General features: G+C 33.8%; 1 protein-coding gene across 1 annotated transcript; it reads right to left on the reverse strand.

Annotated features, from left to right (window-relative positions):
• Nucleotides 1–912: 912 nt before the first annotated feature.
• On the reverse strand, nt 913–14607 carry LOC133190322 (insulin-like growth factor-binding protein complex acid labile subunit). The gene is made up of 4 exons (XM_061325880.1): nt 13859–14607; nt 3198–4975; nt 2806–2921; nt 913–2345 (listed from the first exon to the last, which is right to left on the reverse strand). Exons 1-4 carry the CDS (start codon nt 14166–14168, stop codon nt 1610–1612), a joined length of 2940 nt encoding a protein of 979 aa, XP_061181864.1. The 5' UTR covers nt 14169–14607; the 3' UTR covers nt 913–1609.
• Between the last annotated feature and the right edge of the window lie 4825 nt (nt 14608–19432).

Consider the following 19432-nt stretch of genomic DNA (forward strand, 5'->3'; position numbering starts at 1 on the left):
CAGATCCTTTCTACATGAACATGTGCATTTTCAGCTTTTCTCAATAGTCTGTATTTCTTTCAGTTTGATGGCAAAATAATGCGAATTAATGACTTAAAACAACAAACCAAGATGTCAGATCTAACAACAAAGATTCGAAGTGATGCATACTCTACATGATGAACAAGCAATCCATCACAAATCCAAGCAGAAGAGTACGTAAATGACAATTCCTGACATTTTATTACCTAAGTACAGGGTTTTTTTTTTTCTGTGAGTTGTCTAACTTAAATAATGCATCATACAAAAAGACTGGTCAAATGATAAAATAATACTATTATATCAATTGCAATTTCATGTTATAATATACATCCCAGGGCTAAATGATCTATGCATTTTTTTTTTTCATTCCCTTTTCCCTTTTTCACTGATTGAGTCTGGTTCTTTGTTATTTTGAAAACTGTTTATTAAAACGGGGAATGGTGAAGGCTAACTGAAGATAATAAAATCAGAGTTGCCTCTATCAAATGAGATAAATTCCATCCTTGTCACATAATTTCTCCTAATATGAAGTATTTTTTTCTTTCCTTTAGGTGGTTGTAATGTACTTGATCCAAGGCTCTCAAAGGTTTTATTGTACCTATGGATTGATTTGAAAACGTTTGCAACTCCATATCTTAGGTACCATATGATCTTCCATTGACAACACTTCTAGTTTTAGAATACTTCATTAGGTGTTTCTGAGTGCAAGGGATGTCATGTCTGTTTTACTCCGGGGGTCTGTGACGAGAAGTAACAAACATTTGGGGGAGGTTGCAGAGGTATCAAGAATCACTAATGTACCTTTGTGTATAAATATATACGGTATTATAATGGCAACAAAGTAAACCTCTCAATGCAATCAAGTTAACTTCTACAATAAACATGAATATACAAACTTTTTACAATTTTAATCCATTGAAAACAGTTAAAAATGTAACGAAAATTTAGTCACTTTACAACAATTCTCTGACAAAACCACAAAATATGATATATATAGTCAAAGTCGTATATTAAAAACCGAGTTTTAATTAAAATAGAGGAGTCACAATTACGGATCGTGTCTCGTAACATCCGCTATGTGGACTACAGTTTAATGAAGCGAAGGGACGGGAGGAAACGCTGTCAAGAAGTTTAAACCGATCCCCCTCCTTTTCTACTAAGTACATAAAGTGAAACATCAAACAATATAGTACAAGCATGTACAGAGCGTCGGTAACGGGAAATTCAGGCACGCGCACCCAGACAAACTACTCCAATGTGTATTGATATTTACAATGATAGCAACAAAACTTGAATTAATTAATTATAATAAAATACAGGTTCTCATCACTAATGGCTCAATAACTTACACGAGGTTCCATTGAAGATCGGAGTTATGCAATGATTGCCCCGTATAAATGACAGCGATTTTTAATCTAGGTAATGGAGTGGGCTGAGTAATATTGCATATTACTTTGAAACTTTTTTTGTGCTCCATCGATTATATCGTTCTCTGTGGGGCGATCCCCGGGCCTTGATTACCCTCCATTACACAAATTGTCACATTATAGTGCATTATTCCAGCACTGCAAGATTTCACAATCCGTAATTAGTGTTGCTCAGGCCTGCGAATTCTGTCCGCCATGTCTTTGAAGGTTGGCAAAGAGAGATCTGAGCAAACGTCTGTTCCTTTAGCGTCCAGGCGACACTTGGCATTGTATTCGTCAATCACACTCTGAATCCAGTCCGAAATGGACCATAACGGAATGAAATCATACTTATTATCTTTCTTTGCAGGAAGATTCACTCCAATCCCTGCCAATCTGTAATCTCCATTATGTCCTAGATACATGGGGGAACCGTCAACTAACATAAACGGCCTTTTAGGTTTTTTAATTGTTGCACATATTAAATTCTTCTCAGAGCAAGATTTAGAGATGCGTCCTCTTCGAGGCTTTAGTTTAGTTAGCTTTGTTTTCCCTTTTACTCTTGTTGTTATCGATATGTGCTTGAAGATACTTGTTAGTACTTTGTATTGTTTCTCGGTTATTATACACGACTGGTCCGGGTTTTTCTTGTTGTATTTTAACCTTAACAGAGCCACATTATATTCAGTTCCATACCGAATTAAAGGGTGTCTGAATACACGAACTATGTTTCGGTATCCCTTGGTTCTTCCGATTTTCACTCGGAAACTATCGGGATTCGTTGATTGCAGGATCACGTTGGCACTGCTTCCCAGTGTAAGAATCCAGTCCTCGGACACCACGATACCGTTTACAATCGGGGCGTTCTTTTCATCCATTATAGTTGCATGCCGTGACAACAAAGCCTTTCGAACAGATCTGGAAAATTAAGAAAAGAAAACGACACAACATTAATTTCCATAATTTACTAAGAAAATGTTTTACAAATACTTTCTTATTTGGGGAAAATATTTTGCTCTTATTGCATATTATGTGTACATGTACAGTGTGTATAACGTGAATTTCATATTTTATCACTTTTGTTTTAATTAACCATCTTTCTACTGTCGGTTATTTAATCTTTCTACTTGTAAAGCTGTTCACAAAAATGAATCATAAACAGTTTAAGCTTTCAAGGAATATTGTATCAGATATAAACCAAAGTATGTTTTTGTTTTGTAGACAAAATTTACATGTTTTTTCAGTCATTCATGGACGCTTAAAACTATTAATGAGGAAATAGTTCATTAGTTAGTTAATAATATTAATGACTATATTTAATGGAATAAGTCATTAAAAAGAAATATAGTTGAGTGGAATTTGTCTTGGTAGGGTTTACCTGGGTGAGTACCAGCGCTTTTTAACAAAGTTTGATCCTTCACATATCTGTACGGCGGTTGAGTTTCTGTCCTTGGTCGTTTGACATGCTAGTTCCTTGTCAAAGAGATCAAATAACTGCAAAGACAACAAGAATTCGCTAAAGTATTACTGTTATGAAAGTACTAATAATCTGATAATGAAGATTAGAGCATGCGTGCATCAAACATCAAGATACAGAGTAAAACAAGCATGGAACCTTGTTTTGTCTCTGGATATTTGTTTTCATGTTTCTGCCACACGAGCCAATGAATATGTGATTAACAGAAATGCAATATGTGCATACTACTCGAGTTTACATATCGTCATCGGAATGTCATTAGTTACACTAGAAATTTGTGAATCGACGCATACCTTTCTGCCGTGCAGTCTTGTTGGCGCTTTGCAGATTACATCTTTGGAGGAATGGACTCGGATTTGCCGGGGCAGCATAGGGTCCTTCAACCATTTTACTTTACAGTTACATGTCCATGGGTTCCCATCTAACATCAATAAGGATGAAGAGGACAGTATCCTCTTGACTTTCTCAGAGAGTTCTTTAAGGTTATTTTTTGATAAACTCAGTTCGGTAAGCCTCAGTTTAACTTCGTCTCCAATTTCTACATTAAATAAATTATTCTCGCTAAGATCCACCATCGATAGATAGGGCAGTTCGGAAATGACAGAGAAATTGAAATTGATGAGTTTGTTTCCTTTGAGATCAAGAGTTACTACCCTTCGCAGGGATCTAAAGGTTTCGGGCGCGATGGTATGTATGTTGTTGGCTTCCAGATCGAGATCTTCTAAGTTATGTAGACCCAAAAAGCTCTGATTAAATAACTCCTTGATTCTATTATTTGAAAGATCTAATTCTAGTAGTTTATACAGGGACAAAAACAAATTTCCTTCTAATTTAGTGAGTTTGTTGTCTCTGATGTCTAATGACCGCAAGTTTCTTAGTGCAGTTAGGCCACCTGAATGAATATCACTGATAGTATTCTCTCCTAAATCAAGTGACTTTAATGTTGTCAGATTTTCAAATGTTTTCTGAGTGATGTTCTTCAATTTGTTACCATGTAGATTTAATTGAGTTAATTTCGTTGCACCACTGAATGCATCTTCCTCAATATCCTGAATGAAATTATTTGCTAAGTTTAGGTCTTGTAAGTTATTAAGTCCCTTTATGAAGTCTTTCGTAACGATTCGAATCTTATTCCTTGAAAAATCAACTGTATGAACTTTGTTTATTGGGTACAGGGCCTCCCGCTCTATTGTTTCTATTAAGTTTCCGGAGAGATCGAGTTGTTGTAAATTCCCTCCAAAGTTAAAGGTTCCGTTTTGAATAATTGATAGCTTATTTTTCCCAAGGTAGAGTTCTGTTAGGGATTGCAGATCCTCAAAACAGGAAGTGGGCACTGTCGTCAAGTCGTTTGTAGACACGTCTAAATTGCCTAATTTCCTAAGGTTTTTAAATGCTCCATCTTTAATACTCTGGAGCATATTGGCAGATAACCATAGTTCTTTAAGATTGTACAGATTAATAAATGTGTCTGGTTCTACAGTTTTAATCATGTTACCTCTCAGGGACAAACTTTTCAGTTTATTTAATTTTTGAAACCATTCCGGTCGTAGCTTCCAAAGCCTGTTTCCGCTAAGATACAATTCTGTTAATTCTGTATTATATAAAAACGTGTCATCATACATATCAGTTATATTATTGCGTGATAGATCGAGTTTCTCAAGCTTTCCAAGAGCTCGGAAGATGTTTCTTTGTATTGCTCTGATTTTATTGCCGTTCAAATTAACGCTTCGCAATTCACGGAGGTAATGAAACAGTGGAGTCGGGAGGAAGCGAATCATATTGTCTGAAAGATTCAACTCATGTAAGCTAAACAGCCCATGAAAAGCAGCCGCCGACATATGGCGAATATTGTTGTTTGGCAAATTAAGAATCTTTAGATCTCGTAGGTGGTAGAAGACGTACGGATAAAGAATGCCCAAATTATTGCCAGACATGGTTATCTCCTTCAGACGCATGTTTCCACGGAATGACCGCCGCTCTAACGTTTTAATCCGGGTATCATCTATGACGTCAGTGCTTCCGTCGCGCCTTCTTCCGCTGCTGTCACCAAATATTGTCAATTTCGAAATATCTGGAAAAAAGTTGAAGAATGTTTTATATAAAAATTATATGTAGAAAGTAAATTTTTAAAATCTTAAGAATTGACGAATCAATATGTAAATTGCATTTAAAAAAAAAAAAACTGGGACCATAAAAAACTGATATTTTTGGTTGCATATAAATGTACATGTATGCATTAGAAGGATAGGTTTGCTTCTTTTTTATCAAAGCTTTTTCCTCATTTACCTTTGATAAATAGAGCGGAAAGTAAAATTCCTGCAGTTTTTACCTGGCAGAGGTTTCTCAAAAATTGCAATTACGGCACTTAGAACATCTGTTGCAGGTTAATGAAATGTGTTTTAACCATTACATGTCCAATGTAATTCCAGTGATGAAGAGTGTGCTTTGAAGACAAATTGTGCCGTCTTAGACGGATGTTCAAGTGATTTTCCAAACAAATCTTTCTGCTAATGGTTTTGACGGACTAAGCAATGTACACTTGGTGAAATGCCTTTTCATGTATATTGTCACATTCTACACAAAACGTTGTATATTTTCATTTCTGTTCATAATGTGTTTTTTGGTTTGGAATTTCTGTTTTCGCTACAAGAAATATTACGTTTTCATTGACCTAATGTTTTGTTACTCGGTGTTGAGTTTTTATACTCATTGCACCACATGCAAATCATCAATCTTTGCTGATCTAATGTTTGTTTTCAGACTCTGAGCTTAGTAAAAACCTCTCCCCTGATTTTCTGGCACTGTTTATGAGTTTGTGGTGTGCTCATAGGAAGGTGAACTCCCAAACTCACCTATACACAGCTAATGAGATAATGGAATCACGTTTTTACGATTTCAGTTTGTATTCATTAACTCTTTTACAAGGTTAATTGATTCGCCTTGTCTAAGCACAGTTACAGTGAACTACATTGAGCAGTATACAATCATTTGAGTTTCTAATCAAGTTTTAATTAAAGATGTGACAGTTCGCACCACGTGCGTCTTTTCGTGTGTTTAGCTGATTGTGCACTCTATACTGATGTTTAAAATAACACATCCGTACAAATATAATGTATGCTCAGTATCTTTTTTTGTCTTTCAGAGGAAGGAACATAATGAATTCTTTGGAGGACACTATCTAATCCATGCTTTCAGAATGAATTTTATACCTATAATTATATGTTACAGCAAGGGCCGACAGATTCGAGCGATATGTCCGTCCAGGATCATTCTGCTCCAACTCTCGGTTTTCCTCTCCATTAAATCCAAATCTTTTTATAACCTAAAACAAACCTCGTTGTAGTTCTTGGACTTTATCTAGAATTTGCATGGAATGAAGAATATACTTTCATATGAATTGGGAAAGATCAGCACCGCGAAGATCTGATTGTATTTGAGGATTTTATTCATATCATTGACTGAGAGAATCAGACCATCCCACACTCGTAAAATATATAATCATGTAAAATTCTAGAAGTCCAAAAACTATAATGCGTGTTGCCTAGATTGAGGTTTTAAAAAGTTGAACTCAACAACTGAGATTTGGGCCAGTTTTAGACGGAAAGCTCGCCCCAGGACAAGAGTCTAAACTTCCAAAGAAGACCTCACTGAAAAAACTATACATCTGCACCTGATGTTGATTACTCGAGGATCGCTCACCATGCATGTAGACCTTAGACAATGGAAGTCTCAAAAACATATTGAACATCTCGGTGGGTTGATCCAGCCTATATTGCCACTGACCCTCAAGTACCCTGATCTGTTTCTCATTGGAGTGCGTGTACCATTAAATTGATTTATCAGAAATCACAGAACAACCCTTGTAAATAATTCTCCTAGCAAATTCTCTCTTTCGGAAATATCCGCAGTTTTATCATTTTTTTTTATATTCTAATGTTCTAATTTCTCAGAAACATCCCTTTAAACTGCATTTCACTAATATAAAAAAAGACTACTCGTCTTATTCAGAGTAATTTTAGATAGCAAGGAAATCTTTTGATAATTACTTTAAGATAATATTTAATTAACATAATCTGTTGTATTAGAATAAGATGAAATTATCTGCGTGCTTTATCTGTCGGTTTCTATCTTAAGTAACTAGCATCACACAAAACCACACGTAAGTTCGCAGAAATATAAAATCTGAGATCCGTTAATCTGATAAATTTCTTCCTCTGATCCAACTTCCTAGCTGATGTGAACGATTTTAAATAATTTTTTCCTACATGCAGTTAAAATTTTATAGTGTTTTACGCAATAAACTTCCAACATCCATTTAACTTTGAAAGGCTTCGACTATTAAGCTCCGAAAACATTATTATAAAAAGTTTAATGCTTATATATACTAAGTATTTTTAAAAACTTTTATTTCAAGAAGATAATAACGTTTCTTGAATTTAATTTATACAATTATGCTTATTTTAAACCTTAAAGTATAATAACTCTTCTTTAGATTTTTTTTCTGAACATTTTGTCGATTTAACATGAGTCGAAATTAGAAATCATTTTCCTTTGAAAACTTAAATGAGATAACTGCAGCTATTTTATTTTCCAGACAAACTTCTTTATTCCTGGTAATTAAAAAAACTTGTCCATTTAAAACAGTACACAAGATGTCAAAGACTAGAGAAATCTGGTGACAAACATTCTTTTTTTTTCTATTGTTTGCAATGTTGTCAGGTCTTACACATGATTGCTTAATCTGAAAATACAGACAAGTTGCTTTCTCCTCTGGTATGTTTTTTCACGGTGTAGTAATAAAAGAATTTGGCACTTGGCTTTTTTTCCCTGTCACCTGATTCATACCTCGTTTAATCAAGTGAAATAATCAACTGATTTTAGGTCATTTCAGTCCCACTCAAGTGTGATAAACTTTCAATAATGAGTTCATTGGTGAATTTTGCTAATTTTCTACCTGGTATATCTGTTGGGAGATCAAACGACAGCATATAAAAGAAATTATGTCTGTCTACCGTGTCTTGTAAGGTACATATCACGCATAACCCCCATTGAAAAATGTTCGCTTATTTCCCACCAATGCTAGACGGTTTAAGTTATTACATCTCAATTTTAAGAAAAATCAAAATTGATATTGAAATTTATTTTCTAATGAAAATTCACAAACGCATTTCATCGATTTTAATTTAAACTTTATAAAATAAAAAAAAAGTGGAATGACATACATTAACTTTTTCAAATAACCCCCACATCGCAAACATCGATATAAGCAGGTGTCTAAAGCTCTACATTAGGCAATTCCACTGACATTTTGTATCTAGTTTCAATACCTTAAACACATAGAAAAAGTTGATTTGACACGAACCCTTTCTAACGACTTGTAGATACCTATCAATACAGTAAAATTTCAAACCATTGAACAGTGTGCAAGATATCAGAATATTTATAAGCGGCTGGCAGGTGCTCGGAAAACCAAGTATTTCCCTTTACCACAGGTGTACTCTGTAGATACACTGCTCCCATTCATTTCTCATATCTTATTTTCGATTCTGATAAAAAAAAAATTCGTAACATATCATAAGTCAGTGGTAATTCTGCGCGACCACAGTAAGAACAAGTCTGGGAATAGAAAACCTTGATAAATGTAGAAAAAGTATACTAGAGGTTTTTTCTTTCTCACTCTTATATCACCTTGATGAAACACCTTTTCACCAAAATCATATCAGAAAAAAATCCTACTGATTTTCGGAAAGATTTATGGTGCTGTATATTTATTTATTCTTAGTTTTTGTTGCGTATATTCCTGCAATATGGCTCGAGAAACCAGTCGATGATTACAAGATAAGAGATAATGTGTTAAAAAAAATTAAGACTTGAAATAGTGAATTTGGAAAATCGATTAATTTCAAAAATTTAGATAAAAGGGTTTTGTTTATTATGTTTATCAAGGATAAAATTTCAGTAATATATATACAACAATACTTGTACTTCGTCATGATTTTTAGTTTTCCTTCCGGACAGAATATATGCAACGTTTTGAAGTTTTTTTCAGGAAGTTTTTTTTCTAATAAAACAAGTGCATATAAACTGTAATGGTGAGGATTGTTGATATTCAGTGACATACTGATTACATTAGGTGTAAGAACAGCTGTAGTCGGTTATCCGGGCTCGGGTTAGGGTAACCTTAGGTCAATTTTGACATTATCTTTCCACAGACACGTGGTCACAGGCAAAAAAACGAGCCCGACATATATCAACATTTCAGCTCTAGTAGAAAAATATTAATAAGACATTTTTAAATACATATTAGATATACCAAAATCGACCAACAGGTTCAGAAAGATGGAACAAGATTATTTTATCTATCTTTTCTTTATCATGATAATATGGAGCCTAAGAACTCTGGTACCAAGGTTTTTTAAATGCATTATGAAAATGGTTGATGCGCCGACAAATAAGCTTAAAAGATTTTTTTTTCTACAAAACTTGGTACTATATATTAAGTTAAGCCACTGTTACAACGGAAGACAACGTTTAATTTTAAGTGCTGGCCCCAGCACTTGTCGTTGTTCCTTTATATAACAATGCCATAAAGTTCTCGCCAAATCTAATAAGCAAATGACAATTTCATTCATGAATCTAAACATGTGATGAAAAAATATGCATTACATAATCAAGACTTTTTTTACTTTTACGTTTTTAAAACTTTATTCAGGTAGACTATGAATTCCATTCACGAAAAATTTAGCTATAGTTTACAGAGAGGGAAAATTGAATTTTAAAAAATGTCTTAAAGAAACTCTAATTACTTACGAAATGTTTTGAGGACTTTGAGAAAAGGTGTACATATTGAGTTTATCTAGTTCATTGTCAACATAGGGAACCTGTCATATCTTTCCCAGAAAAAGAAAATGAAGTACATGTGTATATATAAAGAGAAATCAATGATGTTTACGAACATTGGTTAAATAAATGTAAATAATATTATTCAATTACATTATCTTGGTCTAATAATTGTGTTTTTAAAAGTAGATTCCCGTTTCTTTTGGACGGATCACTGCATGAAATTATATTACAATTAATTTTTTTTAATGTGCAGTTTTTAGAGCTTCTTTAACATAATAATTAAAATAAGAGGCCCGTGGACAACATCGTTCACGTACCTGAATTGTGTATTGCTATTTATCCATAACACTAACTCCGAGGGTGACTTCAGCAACACAAATTCATGTTTGTTAATGATTCACTATTTATGGACCTGATTTTTTTTTATATAAGTAAAGACATTAATAAATGTTTTCTTTATTTTCCTATGTTAAACTTTGATCATAACAGACCAAATGGACATCATGTCATTTCTGTCTTTCTATATACACGTTATACGACATATTTTGCGCAACTTTAATAATTCTGAGACTATGCTTCTTGAGGAAAGAATTTTAAATACATGTACGTTACGATATCAATAACTTCCTCCTCGAGATGAATACTGCGTAAGCCGTTTCATTTTTAATAAACTACCAATTACTTCACCTAAGGATGCTCTGTGACAAATTTGAATGAATTGGACCAAGTGGTTCTTGTTTGAAGAAAAACAAAATGTTAAGTTTTAGCAGAAACACAGATAGGGGACAAACAGAAGACAAACTTTGACACGACACATTCATTCTCCGTATTAGCTTCGGGTGAGCTATTAGAAACAGTTTGCAGAGACAAAGAGGTAATAAAAAAGAGATTTGATGTTTGTATAAACGAACTTAAAGGTCACTTTTCGTGCTTATACTTTATGATTAAATTCCTAGAACCTCACACAAAACCCATGAAGTTTACAGAGATCTATACGGAACTACATTCTATATGTCTAAAGAGTTCAGCTCTCTTAGTCCGGTAATTCTGATAATTGAGTGTGAATTTAACTGACCAAATGTTCTAGAATAGGGGATCAATTCTCAACTCTTAAAACTGTCATTAACTCCCCCTTTCTTTTCTGGTATAACAGTCAACTCGTATATCGTAAATGAGTTCTGGAGAATGTCGTCGACCAAGCAGAAACAGACCGATGTCGACTAGCGTTCAGCTCTAATAAAACGTAGATTCTATTGATTTCTATCTTTTGACCATTTTTTACAGATGAGGTACTCTTTTGACTCTAAGTGCAAAATGAACCTCAGCAATCAATGTTTTCACCTGTGCATTCAATACAACTAGGTTTTCATTTCATTTAAATGTTTGTAACTTAATGAGGTTTACAATTCGTTTTTCTTCGTCAAAACATCATACAATATTCATTTCTCTTAACAATGAAAAAAAACCTCTATTTCAAAATCCACGAATCAGAAGCACTTTTTATGCAAATACTTCATATAAACACGGAATCTTTTCACATATTTTCAAATATGAGATTGGGTCGTCCAGCAGCTTAACATGATTCAAAGGGTATACCTTTGACGAAATATTTAAGTCAGTGTAATTACTTTTGTTTGAAGGAAGATCTTATGACAAGAAATCGGTGAAATAAAGACATTAGGTATAACCTATACTTCTGATAAAGATTATACCGATACTTTAAACGAACAGGTGAGCTTCCCATCAGCAAGGTGAAAACGTAGACTTTATCTAGTTTATAAGGTGATGATTGTAGCTTCTAATATAATGAATGTAAGTATTCTATCTATCGTGATTTTCCTTAGTATATATAGGGCCATCTTTAAAAAAATGTTTGGTTGCCCTCTCCCGACCCAGGATGAAAAAAATTGGTCGATAGGTAGGTGGGAATATTTTTTTTTCCTAGAAAATTTCAACATTAGTGGTTTTTTTAATATATATTCCAGAATGCATTAAAAAAAAATATTTGCTTCCTGGAGGTTAAAAAAAGTTTTGAGTCGAGCCATTTTTAGTCAGTCGATCGGGAGAGGGCAACCACAGAAATTTTAAAGATGGCCTAGTTGCAAGTTTTTAGTATCAAAAAGTCATTGTCATATTGTAATTTTCACATTGAAAGGTGTGAGCAAGAAAAGAAATTTAAAAAAAAAGTAAAAAGCTGCAAAGAATAGTGTAAGGAAATTGCATTAATTAAGCATTTGCTTGATCCATTTCGTAGTTTAGCAAATTTTCCGACAGGAGTTTTATTCTGGGCAATTTTTGTCAAATTTGGGCATTGAACTCATTTGAGATGGACCACTGTTGCTATATCTTACTAAACAGAGGTGTTTTTAGACATTAAAGATGTAATCAGAGATGGTGGCGAAAATCACGCCATAAAATAGAAGATGAGGCGTGACCGTAGTCGAATACACTGGCCAGTTAAGTGGACGGTTTGCTCTTTGGACCCGTCACCACACTGAATGTCAGCCACGCTTCACTACTCTGTATGCCTTTACATGTATATTTAATTCATTTTTAAAGCCCCCCTCCCCATCTTCTTCGTGGAGTGCACAAGGTACTTCGTCCGTTCAGTCAGTACCGTTTACAAATAAAAGACATTATTATATAATTTTGCTTTTTATATTTATTTATCGCAAACATCAGTTTTATTCATGATTTAGTATTGAAGAGAAAAAATTCTGAAAAATATCTCCGCTTCATCCTTGTCTGTACAGTGTACAATGATCGTTTTAATATCTATGAGCCAGCATGCGCTCTGATCTTTGACGTACCATCAACAGCATGTAATTTCTGATTTGATCGAAAGCTCATATGTTTAATGGTCTTCAATAGAATCTTTGGCTAAAGTTTCCAAAGTTAGAAGATAAAGAATTTAAAAGTTTGAAGACTGGCGTTATCTGTCAAAAATAACATCAATAACTTTATGAACTCTTAAAAAATCTGTTACATATAGATAACAGTTGTCCTCACACATTTTTGTTCAGCTTTCAAAGTTGTTTGCATGGAAATCAATGGATTTACTTGAAAAATAAATAGGACTGGAATAAAAAAAATTCCAAACGTATACTTAATGATAACTAATTTCGCGTTTTCATGTTTCCATGCCATTAGCAATCTTTCTAGTGTTAAGTTTTCCATCTCTCTAATCGTTCCTTTCCAACGACTGGCTAGATACGATCTTCTAATTGAATAGAACAATAATATATGCCCTCCGTGTTAAAGAAAATCGGGGCGCTTTGTTGTGTCAACCCAGGTTTTATCGTTATATGAGAACGCAATTTTCTGGAGATTCTTGACCGCTGGATCTGTGTCACGTGTGACACGAGGAATCTCTAAATGACTCAAGTCACAATGAGATAAAATGTGCCCTTGTCAGTTTTCTGTTTAGTTTATCACAGTAAGAGACTGGGCTATTTATTTAACTTCTACATTAAATCAAGTGAAATATGAATCTTAACTAAACATATTAAAGTTTCGATGAACGATGGCAAGACAGTAACGCTTTCAACAGTGGGACAATGTAATAGTTGTAAAACTCTTAAATACGTTCCGAAATTTAATAAAACGAATGGTTTTATAATAAGATTCTTCCCAAAAACTGCATGTATCAAACGGAATTGACATACGATTAATTAAAAAAAGGATTTCTCAATAGAATGTACCAAAGCCACAAAAGAAGTTGCAGAGTGATTATTACAGCATTAATTAGGTTAATTGCATTGATACACGTGGTGAGAATGACTAACAATTTGATGAAATGATCTAAAACATTTACTCTTTATGTATAGATACTGTCGAGACATACATCGTATGACAGTCTGTAGGGATGCAATTAACGTCATTGCTTTCTTCATCTTTGCGTAATTAATTGTAATCTTCCATCTTTGATTATTAATTGTCTTTGATTTGCGTTTATAAAGTTATCTTGCAAGAAAGATAACATTAAGAGTATAGGAGAAAAATATGTAGGAAGTACATATAAAGAACAGAATTTGAAAGTTAAGGGTGTTTAATGTTAATATATAGAAATATGCTAACTTCCGTTTTAGCATTTGGAGTTTCGACTCCTTACCTGCCGGAATCGGATCTGGAAGTTTCCTAAGACCCTGGCACACCATGCTCCGTCCATTTCTAGCGGCTTCGTCGTTTATACCCTTGGAGAAATATTTCAGGGTCTTTTCAGACACTTGCTGTTCTCCCCACGTATCAAGAAGTCCTCGGGTTCCCCTGCTGTTGAGGGTCATACATCTGCAGTGCTTGGGACAGGTGCCCCACACACTATCCCTGTTATACCTCCTGGGGTACGTACTGTATCCGTGCCCATAAAATTCCACATTAAGAATCACAAAACAAATCGTCAACAGCTTTACACTGACCATCATATTTTAAATCAAAAGATCAAAATCTCTACACAAAAATATAATTCTAAATAACTACTAGTATCCCATACATTTTACATTTGTTTATCTTAGTTCCATAAGTCCCGTTTCCCTCATGGTATCAAATCGTTTTGAGTCTATTATCTTCGACACAGGAGGTAATTTTCTCCTCTACTACCAGTGCACAGTAATTGAATCAGATGAGTATTCTCATATGCGCTGTAATATTCAGCAAGTCACTAACAAGTCCTCGGCATACACACTCGGAAGCTAGCAGCCGTTTCGATATGCCTTCTGTTCTACAAAGTACCTAGTAAGGTTCCGGTTGATATCAGCCCCTGTCAATCACAAATCGCCACAGTTCTGTATTTTACACGTTTAACATCTCTGAGAGGGGTCGGAACAACGCAACGTCAGCGATTAAAAGTCCGGACTAGAGTAACAACAACTGATCATTCAGTTTATATACTTGATGAAACACAATCTGAAGTGTTGGCTTAATCTCTGTGATCTTTATATACAAGGCTCTTGAATTTTGTGATGTCTCAAATACTTGGCCCTTTAAATATTTGGTTTTTATTGTTATGTATGAATTGATTGTTTTAGAATATATTAAATGATTCAAACCAATTTTGACTTCTTTATGGTCTTTTTAAGCAAAGAAAACAAAAACGACACAAAAACAAAATGGGAAGAATATTAATATTTTTCATGACATGTTAAATCAACAACAGCTAAGGAAATGATGTTAGTGAACTACAGTGTACATGTATACATAAACGATATTAGAGCAAAATACATTCAATTATAATGTCCGACGCTGTTCTAATACCCAATATTTTGTATCCTGCTGTTCAAATATACATATAAACCTGTCAGTGTATTTAGTATCAAGTTTAATTTGTTATCTTGTGCTAATTTCGTCTATATTAAAGTGTTGATAAAATAAAGTGTGATGTACTTTAAAACAGGGATAATATCAGCAGTTCCTTTTTAGAAATAAAAAAAAATGACACATAGTCTCCTGGTGCGAATTTTTACATAAAATAAACGCTACTCTACATGCATATTAAGCAGGTATTAAACATCTTATTAATTCTACTCAGTGTTTGTCTAGAATGTTTATCCATTCTTCACCGGTTACCTCCCCTGATCGGCCGCTAGGTGCGTGTCAGGAACTGCCATGTTGACAGACAAGATGTCTAGGAACCAAAGGAAATACCACCCCATACAAGGGAGACCTCTAACGGTAACCTTTGTCAACAAATCCATCAAAATGAGACTGGTGAGGCCGGGTATTTATTTTAAGGATCTCTAATGAAACAACAACTGTTATGCAACAACACGCATTTGGTGTCTTGTGACATGTTTTGATATATAAACAGAATGTGACATGTTTTGCGAATTAAGGTATTGTTGGTTAAATCACAAAGATATTCCATCTAGATCTTTTTGTTTGTGACACATCTATAAAACGTAAAATCTGAAAGTTTGAATTGTTTCAGAGAAGGTTCAAACCAGGTATTTAGAAGTAAACAATTTACAATTAAAGGCATATTACGCTCAATTAGCATGTTAGAAAATCAAAAAATGATACAAAGAAAGGATAAAAAAAAATAAATAAAATCGTCAAGCAAAATCACAAATTGTGAAGATTAAGCAGGTAAAAGATGCTTTTTCGTTTAATCTGAAAGTGATGCACATTGTACCTGTTTTAAATGTTTTCAATTTTTAAAAATGTTAAAAAATATATACCAGATTACTCATATGCAATAAAACCTTCACACATACATGTCACGAATGCGACAGAGTTAGATTTCGAGGTGCTTAAGTCCATGTCTGCATGCCACTAGTAAATATGCCGTTTTTGATGGAGGTCTCTTTGATGACGGAATAAAAGCGGGGAATATGACTTTCATACATCATTTCAGATTGCGTGATATAGAACAGTTGATGGATTATAGTTTTGTTCCCACAGAAATCTATAAAGTTGTTCAGTTTTTACATCGTCCTAAACATTTCAGATGGCCCGTTCATCAAAGGAATAAAATTCTTGTGTTGTTGTAGTCTAGCTTTTGATTGTACATGTATACTATACATCACGTGATTTGTGGGCGTTCTTGAAAACCATACAAGGCCATTGTCTTTATTTCACTCTATCCCTTTCGCTATAAGCCGTGATCGTGAACAGCCAAACTATATAACCGTGTTCGGTTCCTCCAAACTTCTATTCTACAGACAGAGAATCGTCACATAACTTTATTGTAAAATTAAATGTTCTTCGGTTTCCTTTTCAGCGCATTCTAAAGATAAACATAGACATGTAATTATGTTATGTCGGTCAAACTTATATATAAAGTATTTATTTATTTTTTATAACATAGTTTTATCTGAGTGGGTCATATTTTCTGTTTTGATTGAGAAGTAGTTTTATCTGAGTAGGGCATATTTTCTGTTTTGAATTACAAATTTTTATTACTACATGTATTAATTAGTTGAAGAGATGACGGAAGTCTTTTGAATTGTTCGATAAGACCAATTGACCAGTATTTCTCAATAAAATACAAAATATGTATCCTGTACAGCTTCTTTTAATATGATTAACGGATAGTAGATGTTAATTTTATAACCTAGAATTGTTTTTGTTAGAGAGATAAAAGTGTGTCACGTTGGGAATTACAGCTGCTGAAGTAGAACACAGTCATTCAAATTAATGCCCTGTTCACACGGAGAGTTTAATTCGAATTAAACGTAAGTTACTGCGAATTAAATTTGATCCGCGTTCACACGGAGAATTCAATGCGAATTAGTTTAATTCGAATTAGTTTACTGCGCATTAATTTCGTGTGAACGCTAAGCGAAGCTAATTCGAATTAAATTTTGACGCATGCGTAAGGGCAGAATTAAGTCACAGGCCACATTTCGATGGTCAAATATAGGTACTTGTGCTTTTTTTGAGTGGAAAACAAAGGAAAATTATGTTGATCACTAAAATGTGTACAGACAAAATGATATTACGTCAAATGTATATCTGCTCTGCAAAATATGATGTGATTTGTAAATGACGTCATAATAGCCTCACTGAGTAGCCTTGTTATAGAAATAAAATTATAATTCGCATTAGTTTACTTCGCATTAGCTGTCGTGTGAACGCAATTTGATTCGCATTAGTTTAATTCGAATCATTTTACTTCGCATTAATTTACTGCGAATTAAACTCTCCGTGTGAACAGGGCAATAAAGTCAAAAAATGTTCCTCCAAGTGTCTGTGAAATTATGAAGAGCAAAATCATCACCTCTGTATGCTGATATGTACAAGGTTTTATAGCCGTTTACCTTAAAATGTTTCAGTCGTCCTGAATATATCAAGTAAGATTAGATAAACCAGTTTATTTCATTGAATTACCTAACCTGACATAATTCAAATTCGAAAGATGTCATATTTATGTGTATACTAAAGTGTACGCAAACTCCATAATCAAACCACATTTGATATAGTTTTGTTATATTCTTACACAAGCGTTGAGAATTACAGATGTTATCTAGTTTAATCAGCTTTTCACTACTCCTCAGTCTAGTTTAATCAGCTTTTCACTACTCCTCAGTCTAGTTTAATCAGCTTTTCACTACTCCTCAGTCTAGTTTAATCAGCTTTTCACTACTCCTCAGTCTAGTTTAATCAGCTTTTCACTACTCCTCAGTCTAGTTTAATCAGCTTTTCACTACTCCTCAGTCTAGTTTAATCAGCTTTTCACTACTCCTCAGTCTAGTTTAATCAGCTTTTCACTACTCCTCAGTCTAGTTTAATCAGCTTTTCACTACTCCTCAGTCTAGTTTAATCAGCTTTTCACTACTCCTCAGTCTCAGGACTAAGATTTGATTGATAACTTAGAGATTGTCAATCAAACATTGCCCCCAAAATTATAATAATGGAGCTGACTAAACTTGGTCTATAAAATAAACCGAAAAATAATTTAGTCCATTGTTTCTAAATTTAATCCAACTTGGCGAAAGAAGTAAATATAAGAATCTTATTTTAATAGCAGGAGGTGGGTATGCGGTTGTCGAAGAATGAACGATTATTTCTTTATTGTTTTGCTGGGGTTGGTATTCTCGTGTTTTATTCCTCCTTTTAACATACTTTCAGTTGTCAATTATTGAAAAAAAAAATACAAAGTGCAATTAACGTTTAAAGTGAGTACTTTTTGTTTACTTTCGATCCTAAGTTAGATGATTATGTTAAGAGGGCTGGGTGGTTGTGGCCATTTTCAGACTATATTGATCTCCTTTAGAAGAAGAGCTCCATATAAAGATATACAAAAATGATCAAATTTTAAAACTAAAATGTATGAAATTTTTGTTTGCCAGATGATAGTTGACAGCTTAAGATATCATATCTAAACCAGAACTCTCTGATGAGACTGTAGCTCTACTGGTTTGTACTTAAAAGTTATACTTGGAACTGAAACTTTGCAACAGCAACACATAGAATAATGATCCTTGGTGTAGTCTGTTTTTGTTTTATTGAGATTTTTGTATTATTAAGATTTATTGCAATCAGACTAAATCTATAGGTGGATTAGTCTTTTAAAAGAATTTTACAGAAATTTCAATTTTAGTAACCATGACAACATCATTCAACAAAATCAAAAAACAATAAAGAGAATTTTCTATCATAGTGTAGTCTACTTGTGTGCCAAGTTATACTGAACTCAGACCAAAACTGTAGGAGGAGTAGGGTTTTAAAAGAGTTTCACATTAATTTCTGTTTTTAGTAACCATGGCAACACCATTCATCGAAATCAAAAATCAATTTAAAGAATTATGTATCATAGTCTAGTCTACTTGTGTGCTAAGTTATAATGATATCAGATCAAAACTGTAGGAGGAGTAGCATTTTTTAAGTATTTCAAGGAAATTTCTATTTTTAGTAACCATGGCAACACCGTTCATAGAAATCAAAAACTGATATACAGAATTATGTATCTTAGTGTATTCTACTTGTGTGCTAAGTTATATTGAAATCGGACCAAAACTGTAGGAGGAGTAGTGTTTTGAAAGTATTTCAAGGAAATTTCTATTTTTAGTAACCATGGCAACACCGTTCATTGAAATATAAAACCGATACACAGAATTATGTATCTTAGTGTAGTTTACTAGTGTGCTAAGTTATATTGAAATCAGACCAAAACTGTAGGAGGAGTAGCGTTTTGAATGTACTTCCCAGAAATCTCTATTTTTAGTAACCATGGCAACACCGTTCATCG

The sequence above is a fragment of the Saccostrea echinata genome, unplaced genomic scaffold (genome assembly GCF_033153115.1).
Source record: "Saccostrea echinata isolate AGI-Se365-2 ecotype Australia unplaced genomic scaffold, CSIRO_AGI_Sech_v1 ptg000001l, whole genome shotgun sequence".
NCBI classification, from domain to species: domain Eukaryota; kingdom Metazoa; phylum Mollusca; class Bivalvia; order Ostreida; family Ostreidae; genus Saccostrea; species Saccostrea echinata.

Coding starts and splice junctions, on each gene's coding strand:
- LOC133190322 (XM_061325880.1), bottom strand. CDS start 14,168: ATGATGGTCAGTGTAAAGCTGTTGACGATTTGTTTTGTGATTCTTAAT. Junction 4,976..13,858: donor TCCAGATCCGATTCCGGCAG/GTAAGGAGTCGA, acceptor ACTTTTTTCCAG/ATATTTCGAAATTGACAATA. Junction 2,922..3,197: donor CAAGACTGCACGGCAGAAAG/GTATGCGTCGAT, acceptor TTGTCTTTGCAG/TTATTTGATCTCTTTGACAA.